The sequence below is a fragment of the Stegodyphus dumicola genome, chromosome 7, assembly GCF_044657685.1.
Source record: "Stegodyphus dumicola isolate Sdum_Otavi_A_Nest chromosome 7, ASM4465768v1".
In the NCBI taxonomy this organism is placed as follows: Eukaryota; Metazoa; Arthropoda; class Arachnida; order Araneae; family Eresidae; genus Stegodyphus; species Stegodyphus dumicola.
Window position 1 is genome coordinate 19669292 of NC_140774.1, and position 20077 is coordinate 19689368.

Here is a 20077-nt window from a genome sequence, read left to right on the forward strand (position 1 = left end):
GCGGAATAAACGTGTTTTACAAGATGATAGTGATGAAATTCTGCTGCAGTTTGGAGAGTTTCTAGACAAAGTAGTTAAGACAAATTTACATGAATTTTCTACTTTTGATCCTCAAAATCTTTCTCTTGACACATTTCTCACTTCTTATTTTCATGATTTTCATTATTCAAAAGTATGGAAAATAGTGGAAATGATTCTTATCTTGTCACATGGACAGGCCTCTGTGGAAAGGGGCTTCTCTGTAAATAAAGCAATTGAAATTGAAAATTTAAGTGACTCATCATACATTTTTCAATGCACAGTATTTGATTACATAAAATTTTCTGGAGGTGTTCTTAATATCGAAATTAATAAAGAAATGAGATCAGCAGCAGCTTCTGCAAGGTCTAAATATATGCAGTATTTAAAAGAACAAAAATCTTTAACTAAATCTGAAAATTCAAAGAGGAAAAGAAATATTATTGAGGAAGAAATTGATTATATGAAGCAGAAGAAAAAATTTCTTCAAAGGGACATTAAAGATATTAATGAAGAAGTAGATGCTTTAGCAGATGAAGCTGAGACCAGCAGGAACATTGATTTGTTTATCAAAGAAATGAACTTAGAAGAATAATTAAAGAAAAGGAAATGGACATAAATAAATTAGATGTTAAAATAGCTGAAAAGATTTCAGATTTAAAAAAAGCACAAATGTTTTGTATCTTTTATTGTACAGTTTATTATTCTAGTATCTTTCAAAAAAACCAAGGAAATAAATTGTATGTTTACAAATCAGTTATTTTAATCTGCAAAATATTCTTACATTGTGATTATAATAGTAGTTGACTGTGTTTAAATAAATATCAAATAAGTTAAATAATAATCATTAAATCTCTAAAATAGTGACTGTTATTAGTGTAAAGTACACTTATACATGTTTTTCAAGAAATTATGTTCCTAATTTAATGTTATCTACTTCATAACTTGTAGGGAGTTAGTTTAATTTTCAAAATTGTTTTATGGTAAGTATTAAATTGAATTTAATAATAGTGCATAATACACACTTCTGTTAGTTTCTTAAAGTAAAATTACAAGCATGAAGTCGGTTGTATGGATAATTGCTTTATTCTACTCGTTTTTTTGTTTGCTGATAGGTCCTTAATTTTTTCTTTGATGGTCCTTAAAAGTCCTTAATTTTCATGTAAGGAAATGTGTACGAACCCTGGTTAAGGTTATGCTTAAAGGTATATGTTAGCAATAATATTCCACAAAAGTGGACCAGATATTGAGCCTTGGGGACAACCCCTTTGGTAATTTCTGTGATGCCACTTATTACCATCATATAAGGAAACTTTTCTTTCATTCAGGAAATCACATGCTAATAAGAAGATATTTCTTGGACATTTAATATTTTTTAGTTCCTTTAATAAAATGGGCTACCAAACATTGTTGAAAGCGCTCTTTACATCTAAGGATAAAATTGCAATATGTTTACCATTACTTCTATTTCGAAGGATGTCAGAAATTAAATTATCTTATAGCCTGGGTAGTACTTTTACCCGGCATAAAATCAAACTGATTTTTATTTAAAAGATTATTTGATAATAAATAATATTGTAACCATTGTGTCATGAGTTTATCCAGCACCTTGCCTCAGAAAGGCAGTAAGCAAATGGGACGAAAAGAGGAAGGATCTTTTTTGTTGAACAAAACCAAATCAGCCTCTTTCCAACATTCAGAAAAAATTCTCTTCTGAAGACATTCGTTCAGAATAGCTACAAAGATCTTTTTATTACATTCAATGATTTCTAAAATAATATCCATTGTCAGGCCATATTTACCAAAAGCTTTACCTTAACTTTTTAAGAGTAAATTCCACTTCATCCAAAGTAAAATCATAATTGTTTATAGTCTCTGGAAGTATCCTACAATCTGATCTAACTTCATAATAACATGATAGATCTCCATAAATAGTATCACAAGGAAAGTGATATTGTAGGAGGTAATTTACTGTTTCGTCTATATTCTTAGTACAAGACCCATTTGATATTTCAAAGAGGCAATTTGTAAAGCTGGTTTATATTTATTAACAGCAATATAGTAAGGAATGCCAAAAGGTTGATGAATATTCAAAGTGTCACATAGTTGTACCCAAGCACAATTTTTACTAATGTTGATTTCTCGTTTATATTCAGCTAATTTCCTCTTATATTGAATCTTTACAATTCTAACATCTCTGAAATTTTCTTCAATACTTTCTTCGATACTTCTTAAAACAGCCAGTTTTTCGGACCACCAGTGCATCTGTTTACTCAGAGCGTTGCTCTGTTTAAATTTGTTCATCTTCTTATTTTTCTTACAGATATCCTCTATTTAGTAAGATCTTTAATATAAATATTTAAATCAGAAGTATTTTCTAAATTTTTTTCGGAAACTTGATTTATAAAGTTATACAGTTCTGCACGAAAATTTAGCCAATTCAAATCCCAAATGTAGAAACATTCAAATTTCTTCTCCCTAAGTAAGTTGTTTAAAGTCCGATCTCAATGTAGCGATGATCGCTACATGATATATCCATAGAAACAGACCAATTCAGGACAAAAGAAGATCTTACAATGGTAAGGTCTATCCAGCTTTCGCCCCTAGCACCAGAAAACATAGCCGGTCCTTCAGGACTATTAAGAACATTTAAATTGTTTGTTGAGCAGAATTCAATTATAGCATCACCTTTTGGATCTATTGAGTGATCATAAGGACCTTATAGGGGACTCTTAGCATTGAAATCTCCACAAATAATTATTTCCGAGTCTTCATGCGAATATTCAGTATTATTGGCCTTGAATAAATAATCATTCAAGGCGTCATTAGGGGGCAATACACCGAAACAAAAACTATGTTTCTATTATTAATAATCATTTTGATTGCCACTATATTCAAAGAAGCATACAAAAGCATTTCTGCAGAGCTGTCAAACAGAACGATTGCCGCTCGTGGATAATTTTTGTCACAAAAAGTTCGAAATTTCTTTGAGATTCCCCCACAACTCATTATTGTCTTTTATTACAACTGTTATTATCTTTTATCCAACTTTATTATCCATTACATAAGGTTCTTGAATCAAGGCTATTTTATAGCCTCTTTCAATAGCTTTAATATATAATTGATTTACAGCAGCTTTGGTGTGATGTAAATTTATTTGAACCATTTTACAGTCTTCGTCACTTCTACTAACCATAATTAGTACGACTGATTAAAAGATCCATTTGTCGTTTGTGACAATGACAATTTTTATATAAGCTAGAATGATCAATGCTAAGCTTAAATTTATACTTTTCATTTGCCTCTTTGCAATTAATACATTTTGGAGTAGCTTTACACTCCCAATGTTTATGGCCAACTTCACCACACTTAGCACATATTTGCAGTTCTAGGCATTTTGTTTGAAAGTGCGCATACTTTGAACATTTGAAACACTGAATTACTTTCAAAAATTCTTTAATTCTAAGACAAGACCATCTTATGTTAAGTTTTCCTGCTTTTATAAGTTCTCTATATTTCTTAGCATCTACGGTGGCCACCCAATGTCCTTTTGGTATTTCTACCTTTTATCAAAAATTTTAAGTCAAAACCACGATTTTCAAAGACCATATTTTATAATGGTTCATCTTCTTAAGTTCATCTCGAGAGAGATCAGAATAAACATCATAAATAATAATTTTTGGATCTTTCTTTACAGGACGTTGAATTACAATATTGTTTCTAAATAAATCATTTCTTTTAACCTCTGTTTCTAAGGCTTCAATGTCAGAGGTCTTTCTATTAGAACACCTCCTTTATTAATTTTTTTTTTAGTCTTCTAACACCAATGTGTAATTGGGTGGGATTAATTGAGTTTACAATTTTGTTTTTTGAAATTTGTAAAGACATTATCCAATCAGTACCCCTTTTAAAATAGTGGAATAATGTAGAAATCAAACATGCTTACAGTTTGATGATCATTTCAGACCTTTTATATCATAGAAATAGTAATCCAAAAATTGAAGCCAAAGCATGATGAGCCACGTAAGCACACAAAAATGCAAACATCCATAAGTTCGTCAAATAGTCTCAGAAACATAAAGTGTGATATAATATCACAACTGGAACACAATTAGCTTCAAAATATCACAAAATAAAATGCTATAAAACGGCATTTACCGGAAAAAATGGCGTATTTTCAGGAGCCGAAGAAAGCACAAACTAATATGGTGTGAGCATGTGCAGTTCGTCGCCTTTATTCATACATATACATATGTAATGTACATACATATATATGTGTGTGTGTAGACCTCTATGTATGTATGTGTGTATGCACACACACACACATACATACATGAATGCATATATCGTACATATATATTTTTTTTATTTGTGCTCTTATTTTATTATTACCATGTTGGGATGTACTATTTGAATTTGCTTTGAATATACATATATACACACATGGCACACATATGTATACATATTCTATAAAAACATCAATAAATATTTGTGATGTGAATTTAAATTATTTTTATTTTTTATTGTGCTGTTATTTTCATTATTTTTTTAATTAATATTGAGTTTCTGTAATCTGAATGACAGATTTGGGCTCTGAATGCCACTTTACTGCCCTATAAATGTGTCCTGTTAGTCTTCTTAACAAATATTACAGATGTTCCTCCAAGCTTTATTGTTATTATAAAAATATATGAGATTGAGTATTTTAAGAATGTTTGCAATGTACTTACTTTATTATATACAGTCAAAAGTCATTAATTCGGACATCATATTCCGGACCTCAAAGCTTGCGCATGTGTCACATGCCGCAGAAGACCTTTGAGGCTGCGAGTGTGCGCGTGCGCAAAATACGTTTACGAATGCGCGTTTAATGTATAATGGACGGTATAAGCTAAGCTAAAATTATTTAATTCAGTTAATGTTGCAGATTGCGTTGTTCCTTAATCTTCGAATTGGATTCGGCTTATTATTTTTTTGCAGACTGTTAGAGCGATTTTATAAAAGTAAGTTTGAACTTTCGATTATGTCAAATAGAATTTCTGTTATATATTTGCTAATATGTAAAGGATCTAAAAAGCGAAAGTATGTTTCGAAGTCCATTAAACAAAAAGTGGAATTGCTGCGAAAAATGGATAAAGGCATATCCTTTGTTTATCTAAACTTTGTTTATCTTTAACGTGGTGGCACGCAATGAATTGGAAGTTGATCTGTCAGCACTATCCTTATCTTCAGGGCAGTTGTTTTTATTTTATTTGGCTTATAATTCCCTGCTAAATGTAGTATTTCATCTCGATGTACTCCGTCTTTGATATGATTTAAATCAAATTGCTCATCATTATAATTCACTTCCGATAGCGAAGAAAATTGAAAACGAAAAAATTTCGATTGACAAATTAGTTGGTATTCTCGACACAGCAATTATAGGACTTGAACAGCGGAACTTTGTAACTGAACAAGAAATTATGTTTGTTTATAGAATTAAAGAGAAAGTATTATCACATAAAAAACGAAGCAACTTAAACAACTTACATTAAAAGAAATGTTTAATAAAGTAAACAAATAAATATTAAGTTTTTTTTACTTCCTTGTATGAAGTAAAAAGGAAGTATTGTAATCGTTAAAAGTTCCAGGCAGCATATTTCAACGAAAATATCCATGTATGTATGCATATCATTGCATACATGCATTGTGATGACTGAAATTAAATTACAGTTACAAATGTGTTGAAGGAAATATATGTTGTGTGGTTATGATGACACACGTTACGTTCACAACCTTGAAGTGCCTAATTTAAAGAAAGAAACTGTAGTGGGGGCTTTTAATAGGTCTGTATCACGCAGACAACAACACATGTAAATTTTAAATCTCTTTCCTTTAAAAATTATCCTGGAAGCCTTGACAGTTATTAAAATTAGAGTTTCAGTCTGATATTGGCTTAAATTTTATAGAAAATCATTGCTTTTTACTTCCTTGTACGAAGTAAAAAGGAAGTATTGTAATAGCGAAAAGTTTCAGGCAGCATATTTCAACGAAAAATATCCATTTTGACCACCATCGAATGAAATTTAACGATGTTTTTCCATGATATCTGCACATAAGGACAGAATAAAATACTCTTTTCCTTCAAAAAAATTATAAAACTGCTTTAAAATTAATTCTGAAGAGAATTTTTCGTGGCGTCTGTACGAACGTATGTGTGTACGTACGTACGTATCTCGCATAACTCAAAAACGAGTAGCCTCAGAACGTTGAAATTTTGTATATAGGACTGCTATAACATGTAGATGTGCACCTCGTATTTTGGTTGCAATCGCCCGCACCAAATGTATATAAATATATTTATATATATATCCACTCTGTTACCCGGCTCAGTGATCTCAGTTTCTTTACTCTTATATGTTTGTAAATTGTACATTTTTTGCTTTAAAAATGATTGTATTATGTTGTTTTTATCTTCCAGTTAATGTTTTTATGCCTTTAGTAAATCTGTATGCAATATTTTTAGACTTATCAACAATTTTAAAGTTGTCTAAGTGCTGCTAAGCCTTTTTTTTGTGGCACCCATTGATATGATTTGTTGCCAATCTAGAGAAACTTAGCTTCTCAACAACAAAGATAATGCATTCATTTATTATTTCCAATTAAATCATGCTTAATTCTTTCTGGAATTTTTTTTTTGGGGGGGAAATAAGTGTTTAAGATTTACTTCGTAATTTTTAATATAGATATTTTGAGTTTTTATGTATTTTTGCCTTCTCACGACGTGAAAACTGAATTAATTGAGAAATACTCAGTTGTCTGTGGAAAACTGTTTCTTTTTTGTTTTGTTTGCTTAATTTCTTTTATACATCATTCTAGCTTTATTATAGTATTTGAATAGAACATGTGGCAACGATTAGATAATTCTATTCTTTAATAATATAAATTTTGTGCATTATGAGTTATAATATGAACGAAATATATAAGTTAACTGTTATATAATTATTGGATTATATAACAGTTAACTTATTTTCCATTATATAAATATTATATAAGTCAACTGTTATATAATTATTATATAAGTTAACTGTTATATAATTATTAATACTGTTAAGTGAATCTAGCGCCAGAGTTTCGTTATGGTAAACAAATACTAGAGTGATTTTTAAAGAATGCATTTATTCTATTGTGGTTTATGCGCTGTCGGCAAAGTAGATTTAATTCAACCCAATATGTTTAAATGAAATGCAAGAAAAAATGCGTATAATTTAATATTCCGTACAAGGAAGTCATGTGGATTACACATCAGATTTTTTTTGTAAATTTTGATACCCTTTAGATCATAATTGTTCTTTATTTCATAAATTACGGTTTCATATTTTTAATTTTATAATTTCTGAATGCCATCTTACCAGATTTAAACTGATGATCGATAATCTGGAATCGCCGAAGTCCCGACGAGTCTGGATTAACGACTTTTGACTGTATGTGTATGATGCATTTATGCACATAGAAACAGTTGTAAATAAACTTTTTATAGTTCTGCAATTTTAGTGTTATGTATGTAGAGAGTGTTACTTCACTTTAAAAAAGTTTGACTTTATTTAATCTCTCTTCTTTATCTTCTGAGTAATTTTTTTCGCCTTTTTGTGGTCTTAATAATCTACATGTATATTTAAGTATAATTTTTTAGCTTCTAAAATGCATTTTTCAATAGTTTTTAGTGCACTCCAATGTTGTAAAACATGTTATTTTTAGACATTTCATAACCAACAGGCAGCTTTGCAACCTAAGTCTCTCTATTCATCATCTTTACCAGTCCATTCCACAGCTCAAGTATTTAATGGAAGCCATTTAAAACAGATCACTTCACAACCGCAAATTATCACCACTCAGGCTGGTACTATGCTCGGCCAAGCTCAGTTTCTAGGTAATAATTTAATACTTATATGCTGATGGTTAAATCAAAAGATAAAATTTGTATGATCAGAATTTGAGAAATTGTCATAAATTTCTTGTAGGCTCCTTACAAGCTCTAGGCTCTCTGCCACAAGGTATATCCTGGGCCACACCAGGATGCTTGCAATCATCTACTCTTTTAACGCAGAATCCCATAATCATTCGTAGTCAACAGTCAGATATGTTTATACAGTCACCACCACAGACTGCAATGCATTTACCAGTTGCTGCTGCAACTGCACCTGTTCCTCCAACAACTTGCACACCTTTAGCTCCTCAGAAGCCCAAGCAAGTAAGGGTGGGCATAATTTTTGTTACTTATTTGAAAATTACTATTTTAATGTTTTTGTTTGTCATGCTGTTCATTAAATAAAATTTTCTGGTATTTGATATATTTCTTTTCTTCGATAGAATTTTTTTAGAAGGTTTTCATTAAAGACCTCTTTTAATTTCAGAATTATTTGAATAAACTAATTGTAAAATGTTAAAATTGTCTTTTTATATATACATGTGTCTATATATACATGTCTTTTTATATATACATATACTTTTTATACATACATATATATATTATTATAAGTAAGGTTGTAAGAACAAAACTAAAAAGACCAATTTAGGTCAAAATTTTGCACAATGTGCTGCAAAATTAAGGAAATTAGAAGATAAATTTTAGTAAGCTCGCCAAAAAGTTACCAAGAGCTGTGGCTCCAAGAAAACTCCAACATAAACATATTCAGTTGCTATGAAAAGTATGAAAATGGAAAAAATATTTGAATATTTACTTAAATTAATAAGAAAGCTATATGCTAAACATGTTAGGAAATTTTAACGCAGTAAAAAGCAAATCAATTGAATGAGGTAAAATAATAGGCTATATGCTAATTAAAAAGTAAATTATAAAACACGGTAAAATACTAATTGATTGAACAAGGTAAAATGCAAAATATATTAAAATTAAGAAGCGGAAAATGGTTAATTAGCCCAATTCAAAGTTCATTTTGGCTTTTCAAGGGAAATATATATATATATATATATATAAGAAATCTTTCTATATACAGTAGACGCTTGTTTTTACGAACCTACGAAAACAGTTCGTTAAATCGAGAGTTCGTAATTTAGAAAAGCATCAGAAATTGTTAGTATTTCACATTTTAATGTTTTCAAAACAGGTTAGTGACACTATTCCATGCTTTTATTTATGTATTAGGAATTATTTTTAATAGTATTACTACTTAATAAATGATATCCATTCTATTAAACAAACAAGAAATATAAAATATTTGTAAAACGTACCTTTATTAAGCCCTTGAGCAACAAAATAATCACTTATCTTTGTCTGTTTTAAAACAACAGATTGTACAATGCAAGACTCCATCTTCTCTATATTTGTTAGCATTTCACAATTATCACTGGCCTCAAAAAATCATCCAAGTTCTGACAAGTATTCAGCAGCTTTTTTTAAAGTCGGTCTTGGTGTTACTTCATTTTCTTCTTCTTCTTCTTCTCCTGGATCTGAAAGTCTCTCATTCTCATTGATTATGCTGCTAATAATATCGTGATCCGATATTTCCTCCGTGCAGATGAGATTAGAATCCACATTTAAAAAATCCTCGAATGAAAGTTCTGGCAACTGTGGATTTCTACGGCGAAGTTCATGCATGAGAATCTCATCTTCGTCGTGAGATCTATTGTCATGGATTTCTTCAGTTATGTCTGTTTCTTTAACAAAACCTGCATGTCGAAAGGCTTTAGAAATTGTTTCATCTAAAACATCATTCCATGCACTGATTGATAAATGCATTGCACCAAGAATATCAATCTGATAAGGTTGTTCCCTTTCCAAGCCAAGGATTACTCTTTGCAAGAGCACTGTCTTATATTTTCGCTTGAAACTATTGATTATCCCCTGATCCATTGGCTGTAAAACTGCAGTTGCATTTGGTGGGAGATATTCCAGACGGATTGCCTGAAGCCCAGTGACTTCCATGTGTGCAGTACAATTGTCCACGATTAGGAGAACTTTGCGCTTCTCTGCTGAAAAACGGTTATCTAAATCTCTCAACCATTTTTCGTAGATGTTGCCAGTCATCCAGGCCTTATTATTAGCATAATATGCAGCAGGAATCTTCTGAACGTTTTTGAAACACCTTGGTTTCAGATATTTTCCAATAAAGAGCAGAGGCAATTTTTGTGACCCAGTCATGTTGGCTGGCTGCAATCAAAACTGTAAGTCTCTCTTTAGCTTTATTACCTCTAACACATTTATCTCCTTTGTAAGCTAATGTTCTTTCTGGCAAAATCTTAAAAAACAAAGCCATTTCGTCTGCATTAAAAACGTCATCTGCAGCGTATTCAGAAAGAAGCAATTTCAACTTTTCTTCTTTCCATTCATTTGCTGATGACGTGTCTACTGCTACACTTTCAACACAAACTTTCCGGAAACTCAAACCATTCCGAAATTTAAATTTCTGTAACCAACCATCTGATGCTTTAAAATCTGTGATGTTTAATTTGGAAGCAAAAAAGTGTGCTTGTTCTTTAAGTACATTTCCATCAATTGGAATGTTTAAGCTTCTCATCTTTCGAAACCAAACAAGCAAAGCCCTTTCCAAATTTGGGTGTTTTGATTTTCGAGAGGAGGGTCCACATTCATCGTTTCCGTTTTTAGCTCCAAAGATCTTCTCTTTTGCCTTTAAAATCGTCGATAAACTATTTTTAGAAATTCCATATTTCTGAGCAATTTGTGTCTTGCTTAATATTTTTTCGTCAACTTCTTTTAAAATCTTCTTCTTTATTTCAACCGCTAAACAAAATCGTTTCTTCATTTGCGACATAGCTCTAAGAATCTTACTTAACAAAAACTGGCCCAATCTCCCTCTCGACTAACGGGACTTCACTGATTGAGTTGTCCAGATCAAATGACTATGACATTACAAAAAGCAACAACTCTCTTTTAGAAGCAACCCAAACCCCTTTAACATGAATGGTCTCACCCCCACCCAACAACATCAGGCCGATGCTCTTCTGAGAACCTCCCACAACAAACAACACCATAAATTTGTCCTAATTCCCCCTCTTCTCTGCCCCCTCCTTCCTTACTGTACTTCTTCGAATATTTCGCACTTGCTGCCTCAAAATAGTTGGAGATTTTATTTGACCTTAACACTTCGTCCCAATGAAACACACAGAAGTATGAAAACTGAGTTTGCAAAAAAGAGATTTTCCTGATTTGTAGTTCGTAAATAATAGCACAAAATTACATTACATCTATGGGAGTGTATTAGGGACCATTCGCTAGTTCGTCAAATCAAGAGTGTTCGTAAAAAAGAGGTTCGTAAAAACGAATGTCTACTGTACCATCTCCAAGGAACACAAATTGAATTAAAACCATAAAAGAAAAACTTTTTTAGAAGGTAAAAAGCATATTAAATAGTAATTTCAACTTCTTGTTATAAATCGGCTAAAAAATCCAAAACCAAAAGTAAATTTTAAATATTTAACTAGAAGCTGTTGTCATTGATCGCATATTAATCGACTTATCAAGGGGATAAACCAATCTACTATCAATTAACAACAAGAGAGTGTTCATCTTACTTCCAAGTAAGCATCAAATTATTTGCTAGATTCAAACCATAAGTCACGACTAATACTCAATCCAAATAAAGACAAAGTCCATTTAAGCTATAAGAATCCTGTAAAACAAAATAGCAAGTAACTTTAAAGTTTCTCATTAAGAACACAATTAATTTGTACGAGATGCTTTCTTTAGAAGACATATCCTCTACACTCTCATTGAAAATCAAAAACAGAAGTAAAACAATTAAAAGTTTATTCAAAATCATAAGAAGATAAAAAATGATACAATCTTAAATTAAATTTAAAACAAGTAGTTAATTAGAAATTTAAGGATCAAAATAGTATGTTAAAATTAACAAACTTGTCTTCAAAATTTAAAAACCAAATGGCTGAAAATTCAAGTATTAAGTGATGGAAGTAAAAAGGGTTGTCGTAAAAGTGCAGTTTTCTATTTAAGAAAGTTTTGCCTAAATTGGCGAGAAAATTGAAATTTTTCTTGGAGATAGTAGTAAGATGTTACTAAAATAGTGCTAAAAGCTGCACAAGTAGTGGTTGTACTATAAAGTAAAAATAAAAATAAAACATTTAAACATGCAAGCTTGAAGCAAACCATTCAAAATAGAATTGAGAATTACGGTGACTAATTGCATGAAAAGGTGCAAAAAATGAAAAGGTTATTTATATTGTTCCCCACATTGTTGTCAGAGGATGCAATGAAAGAAGTAAATGAAATGGCCTGTTTCTGAATTGATAATGATACAAATTATAAATTAGAATTTTATATTTCAGTAAATCATAGAAATGTGTGTCTTCATCAGTTCGATCCCATTTGTAGTCGATTATGATATGACATATACTATAGAGATATATAAGTAAATGAATAAATGCAAAGTGAAAAGCAGTTCAAAATCTAATCCAATTGCAAACTGGAAGCAGTGATGAGTGGTGTTGATATGCAGAATAAATTAAAATAAATGGTATGTTTAAAATACATCCCATATTCGATTCAGAATAAAACAAATTTCAAAAAAAAAAAAAAAAAAAGTAGAAGCATATTGGCAGACAGCATGAGAAGGATAAAAAGAGCTGAAACGATAAATGAAAAAATAAATTTACATGTTTTGTGGCATCACCATGCAAAAAAAGGCAAAATGTGGCATCACCAGGCAAAAAAAGTAGAAGCATATTGGCAGACAGCATGAGAAGGATAAAAAGAGCTGAAACGATAAATGAAAAAATAAATTTACATGTTTTGTGGCATCACCATCAGAGTGTTGGAACAACAAAAGAACTAAAATAATTAACCTTTTTCTGAACCAACAGAGACAAATTAAAGTTTAATACTTAATGTCAGAAAATCGGCCAATGTTATTTGTGTCTTAGTCCAACCCCTATATGTTATAGTTAGTAGTGCAAAAACATTTTGTCAAATAATGGCATCAAAAAAGTTTCAAAATATTTATTTTCATAAGAACATGTCCAAAAAATAAAAACATGTAAATACAAGCAATCTATTTACATGAGAAAATAAAAACATGGGAAGACTTTGAAACCATACAGGCCATAGTTAAAAAAAATTATAGCATCATAAACAAAAAGCTTAAAAATAGAATAATTATTTTCAATTTGATTGGACGAAGTTCAGAAAACAAAAACATGTAAAACAGGAGAAATATAACATATAAAAACAAATAATGAATGGAAGTTTGATCTAAAAAATATATAATAATAAGACTTCTTAAAATCTGTAATATTAGATCAATAAAAAGTTTTGAAACAAAAATATATTTTCGATATGTTTAGTAGCAAAATAATGTTGCTAACCTAAAATGTGCTAAGTAATAATTACGTTAGATAAATTATGAATTTTAATCTGATTATTAATAATAAAAATAATTAGAAAAAACTTTTATTGTAAAATTAAACATGGTGTAGTAGTAAAAATGAATAATTTGTAAAAGGAAACAACATAAAATTATAAATTTATATACAAAAAATATATATTATATATGGCCTATGACAATCAACTAACTGACACTGGTGGGTCATTTTGTGTTACAAATTATTTAGTGAAGTTACATTATAGTAAGTAAATCTGTCACCATGAATTGTTTTGAACCATTTTGATTTGTTTGGTATGTTTATTTCTCCGAGCATTGTGTGTTTTTGCTCTGAAATTTTGAAGTTCCCCAAAATGTCGTATTTTCTTCATCGTCTCACTTTAATTCTTTTCTTCCATTATACATTCAACCCTAAATTGGATCCATCGGAAACTGGCAAAAATCTCCATTTGTAACGAATTGGATAGTCGTACTTCTACGTAGAATTTTACGTCCATATCCTTTTAGGGTTAAACGTTTTTGTTCAGCATGCATAACATATACATGTAGCATTTGTTATTAAAAAAATAGATCTCCATTTTTTTTAAATCACTTTGTATTTCATTAAAAATGCAGTGTAAAAGCTGTGTGTGTTTTCTTTCCTTTTTGAAGAGGGGAAGATTTTTAATCAAATTGTTGTATGAAACTTTTATGGAATGCTTTCTATTAAATCCAGTAAAAGCAATTTTAAATGTGATTTCTATTAAAAGCTAACTATGCTTATTATAAGTGTTAAATAAATGAAAAGACATGCCCAGCTCTAGGAAATAACTATATATGCAAAACAAAACAGTTTTTTGAATTAGTAAAAGATTGAAATTATATGAAACATTTTTATATATACCTCAATAACAAATATCAGTTATGAGGGCTACCATTAATATTAATTGTGATTTTTTTTTTACTCTTTAAATTGCCATAAAGTATTTACAAACTACAGAAATGTATTATGTTTCCAATACTGTAGTTATTGTGGTGTTGGAAAGTTATTATATTAACCTTAAGTGATTCATAATAATTTTATTTCATTTGATGCCAGTATGCTGTTATTAACTTTGGTAAAGATAAATATATGTTTTGTAAAAAAAAAGAAGACCGGATGTGAGAAATAGATGAATATTTCAGGTGCTTTTATTAAAAGTAATTTAATAACTATCCATGTGTTTTAATCCATTAAGATAAAATACATAGAATATACAGCTTATATTTAAGTGAATTTTAGTATAGAGCTTTTAACTGTCAAACTGTTCAGAGCTTGAAAATGCATATTATTATGTTCCAGACTTCTGAATATTTGTCCGTGTGTAACTGAAATCATTTTAAAATGTTTGATAAGTTAATGCACAAATTCAAAAATAATGACATAGATTCAGGGATAATGTTTTTCAATTATTTAAATTTTTCTTCAATAAAATATGAATTTTCCTCATTTTTTATGGTTAAGGGTACAAGAATCAATAGTTTGTAAATTAAAAAAGATGGGGAATAGTTGATCTAACAAACTTAAGCTGGATATATTCAAATGTTAAATGAGGATAAAAGTAATTTTTCCCTCCTTCATTTATTTTTAACTGCTGTTATTTTAAAATGTTGTTTAAATGTGTATTACAGTGCATTTATTTAAAATATAAATACATCGAAGGTTAAAAATGTATTTTCTGAAAATATTTACTAGTTGAATTGTTATAAACTGCGATACAATTAAATGATAAATCCTTACTTTGCTATAAAAATGCTTGGAAGTAGAAATATAAAACTATGATATTTTATTTATTGTAAAAGTGAAATAGGAATAAAAGTTTAAAATAACCTGTCAGTAATATTTCAGATAAAACTACGGAATACTAATAGTTTTGTTTTAAGTTCTATTTGTGGAGGGCAGTGGGGATAGCTTCATATTTGATATCATGGTTTTCCAGTGTAATGTAAATATGAATCAGTTTCCTTTAGCAAGAGGAAGGTCCACCAGTGGTCAAACAGTTAAAATCTTTGTGAAGTGGTAGTCTCGCCTAGAACTGAAAATCCAATGAAAATATATTAACTACAAAAGCAGGTTCATTGTTCTTTGTGTGGAAAAGTACAAATTGATGTCTGTAGGATCTTTTAGAAATTTTTAATGTCAGGAAACTGAAGAAATTTATAGTTTCCCTCTCCAGAATTCGAATCTTCTGACCTGAAGACATGTCAAACTTGCTTCAAGTTACACTATGAAGGCATGTAGAAAGGTGGTGCCAGATCCTGGTAGAGACGAATTTTCATTCACCACCTTTTAGTTCGGGCACCACTTTAGAAATTTTCAGTGTCGGAAAACTGAAATCTGCAATTGCCCTCCCCAAGATTTAAACTTCAGAGCTTCCGAATATGCGTTGAGCATGCTTCCATTTACACTGTGAAAGCATGTGGTAAAGGAGAGAGAAAATGCCCTATACATTTATTAGAAAATTTCAAAGTCATTCATTTTAAGAAAAGCAATCCTAATTTACTTTGCTTTAATTAATCCTGATTTGCTTTAATTAAGTACCTAAATTAACACAACTGTAAGAATATTTTTTTCTGAGATATACCTAATAAATTCAGCAAGTTCCATAATCTGAATTCTTATGATGTCATTAAGCTGACTATAAATTTCATTTTTCTATATTGTCATCATTGACAAATAAGATATTGTAGTTCCAAGCATTTGTTTATAGTTTCTTTTTTATCCATTTTTGTTGATAGTTAAAAGAGTATTTGCATGCTGAATGTTATTTTCTGTGCTATCTTCGGTAGCACTCTGAATGTTCAGGTGTTGTCGGTTGCTTTTTAAAGCAATAACTTCTAGCGGTAATGTTTATACTATTTTGATGGCTGGAACATTCATCAAAATTGATTACATTCGAATCCGATTAATTAGACCACCGGATAATCGGACCAGCCGCATTTTTTAACCAAATCCTAAAGAACCGAAACAAATCCTATGAACATAAGCCTAATATTATTCATTTATTTGGACCAAAATTCCATTTAATAAGACAAAAAAAAGTGAGAGCAAATAAGGAACAAAAGCCACAAGTCGGCCACATACAGCGGATGTACAGGTGGTCTGCGACATATGGGAGGATCTATAGTTGCTGCTCCCCAGGAAAATGCTTTATCAAAGGTCAGAAATTCCTTAAAGTACATGACAAAAGCAAAACTGGTTGGAGGTGAACATGCGCACCATTTTCTTTGGCCTTTCTTTGACCTGCGCCTCCGAGTTTGAGGAAATGAATAATAGAGTGTCCGGCTCCACCTGGAAGGAATTCCCACCTGTCAATCATGATCAAAGTTTGCACAAGAAAGCTATCATTTCATCACCTTTTTGGGGTGATTTTAGTGCCAAAGCTTTGAATGGCTAGCTTTTTATCTCCCTCTTGACCTCAACATCTTGAACCCGAAACACCAAGGTTTCTTCAGACCACTTTAGTCAGTGAACTGTGCGTGTGTCTTGTCTCCCCTGCCAAAATGCCACAACGTGGCATTAGCTGAAAAAATTGGTTCCTGGATAAGATCAAGCAACAACCACAAGACACTAGTCAGCGTTGGATGGTGAAAATAACTGGATTGGCAAAGACTACAATTTCGCTCTTGATAAAACAAGAAAATGAGCTGCGAGACGAATGGGCACAGTGGGAAGGACGAGAAGGAACTTCCAAAAAACGGAAGCGTAAAGGCAAGGACCCAGATGTCAATGAAGCCCTTAATGAATGGTTTGCCAATTTTATTGGACAGTCTGTGAGTAAGTGGCCCAATGTTAAAATGGAAAGCAGAACAACTTGCTAAATAGCTGGGCCACGATGACTTTAAAGCTATGGACGGTTGGTTGTCTCGATGGAAATCTGGACATGACGTAAAATTCAAGAAAGTGCTGATAATGCAAATGCTGAAGAATGGAAATCAGCAAAACTACCCGAGCTTCTTGAAAATTTTTCAGCAGATGACATCTACAATGCTAATGAGATTGGGCTGTATTATCGTTCTACACCGGATGGCTCGTTAAGTTACAAATATGTTGCACTCTTCGGCTCCAAAAAAGCTATGGATCGCATAACTGTCTTGTGTTGCTCAAACATGTCAGGAACAGACAAGAGGAAGCTGTTGGTTATAGGAAAAAGCACTAAGCCTCGCAGCTTTAAAGGACTTAGGATGGAGAGTTTACCAGTTGTGTATCGTGCAAATAGAAATGCGTGGATGACCTCTGAACTTTTTAAAGAATGGCTGAAGGATTGAGACAGAGAGCTACAATGCCAGTGGAGAAAAGTGCTGTTTTTTCTTGACAGTTGTGACGCTCATCCTCATTTAGATTGCTTGATGAATCTAAATGAGGACTGGAATTTCTATTTCCCAGGACCACAGCTTTGGTCCAGCCAATGGACATGGGCATCATAAAAAATTTGAAGACCCTTTATTGTGCAAGGTTGGTTAATTACATCCTTGAAGCAATTGCAGAAAATTTGCTGACCTTATCAGGGAAAGCCAGCGAAGTCAGTGCAAAGGTCAACATCTTACAAGCAGTTACATTTGTGGCCGACAGCTGGCGAAAAGTGAGCAGTGAGACAATTCAGAACTGTTTTTCTCACTGTGACTTTAAGCACTTAGTTTTGGAGATGGATGTGGACATGCTCACTGAAAGTAAAAATGATGATTTACGTGTGGAACTTCAACAGGTACAAAATTGCGAAGAATTTCTATCCGTTGACCACAAGCTTCAATGCTACAATGAAAACGAAGAATACGACGATGCAATCGTTGCTCGAATTGCAGAAAAACACATGACAGCATCAGAAGACCAAGAAAGTGATGATGATTGATGCCGCTAATAAGTTGGTGCAAGTGAGAACACAGGATGCAAGGAAATGCACTGAAACTTTGCGTCAGTATTTCATGCAGGAGGGAAATGAAGGCAGTCCCATTGCTGCGTTAGATGTTTGTGACGATTTCATTAACGTGCGCAGTCCTTCAAGAGAACGTGTCAGATCACATTGGATAAATTTTTCAAATGCTGACTGGAACTTGGTAAGAAATTGTTTTTATTGTGCTTTGCATGTTGAGTATCGTGGAGATTGTTTCTTAGAATTCATTTCTAAATTAATTTTCTCAATGAAAAAACATTCGACTGTATTTCTTGTTTGTACATGTATGTTCGCCATATGTGTGTACTGCACCATAAAGTTCATAATTACATTTTAGTACATGATTTACGTGTACATTTATTGTTTACTACATAAACATATAGTTTATTGTTACATTTACTGTTTACTACCCTGTCTTACAACATAGGGTATGGTTGTGTAATCGGACCAGCCGGTTAATAGGATTGAAACGATCGCTTCCCGATGTGGTCCGATTAAGTGGAATTGACTGTATAAATCTTTGTTTTAAGAAATTTAATAGATTAAGACATTTTGAACAATACCATTAATTAACTGTGGGAGGCTTTACTTCACTCAAGGACTTTAACATCTAACTGGTCGAGAATACATGCTGTGCCAAACTTCCAAATGTTTTGGCTTGGCATATTTGACTTACCTGATCATACCTTTTTAGATTTGAACTGATTGTATCTTAGCAATATCCAACAAATAATGGCTTGACCATTAGCAGGTCTGTATTAATTGGTTGTAAAAATAATGTGCAGAAGTATTTGAAACCTTACAGATTAGTGATTAATAATCTAAATATCAGGCATTTTTATCATTAAATATTAAAATTCATGCATTTTTGCATTTAAAATCAATACATTCAATATTAAACTAGAACAGAAGAAGATAACATTCAATATTAAACTTTTTCATTGAAGAGGTGACTCTTGGTCTTTTCTTGATTTGATGTGGTAACTCGAGAGCAGAGCCTCGATCTCCACTTATTTTGATGACTTACTGTGTATATAGGTTGTTACTTGATGATAGAGATGGAGAAATAAGTGATAAGGATAGCAGTGAGGAAGAGATGTAAAAAGGTGAAAAATCAGAGTAATAGATAGTGAATGTAAAAATGACAATAATTATATAGAACTGAAAATTCAGAATCCAAAGAAATACCACAAAGAATACCGTTTTTATCTGAGAAAAGAGCCACAGGATCATAAGTATCTTCTGATACAAAAGAACGATTTGATTTCTTTAAATTGCATGTGAAGTTCACCAAATATGTTATCTGTAAGAAATTCACCAAATATGCAGAAAATCGTCTTGAGGCTCAAAAATCGTCTCAGGTTTGCCCAAGCAAGAAAGACCTCAAGTGTAAAGAATTAAGCCGCATGTATTAAGTAAATAATCCCTAAGTAGTAGTGTCTGCAAATGATAAAAAATATTTTTTCCCCATGACATTATTGAAATGTTTAAAAATTTGACAAATTGGCTGCTGTTATTAGAGTTTATTTTATTGGAAGCTGATGAATTTTGATATTCTTGGAGCCATATTGTTTCTCAGAGTTTTCAATTTGCAGTTTCTCAAATGTTCTGTTTGTATATTTTCTGAAGAAGACAATAAGCTGCACACTGAAAACTGAGACAGAGATAATTTTTCATCTCTTTCCATGGCTTAGTACTGCTCTATCCTGAGTCTGATCGGTCCTTTAGGATCATGTCTCCGTGTTGTCAATTTTGTGAACTTTAGTTTTATACATGTTTGTCCACTCTATTTCA

General features: G+C 31.5%; 1 protein-coding gene across 5 annotated transcripts in view; it reads left to right on the forward strand.

The window, feature by feature from the left end:
• The window catches only part of LOC118204962 (uncharacterized), a 97074-nt gene that overhangs the window by 41975 nt on the left and 35022 nt on the right, over positions 1-20077 (forward strand). For 3 of the 5 annotated variants that reach the window (XM_085819936.1, XM_085819939.1, XM_085819940.1), the window contains exons 5-6: positions 7756-7927; positions 8019-8254. In XM_085819936.1, coding sequence (XP_085676062.1) covers positions 7756-7927; positions 8019-8254 — 408 coding nt within the window. The remainder of the gene's footprint in view (positions 1-7755; positions 7928-8018; positions 8255-20077) is intronic. The other 2 variants (XM_085819937.1, XM_085819938.1) reach the window with 2 other exon arrangements.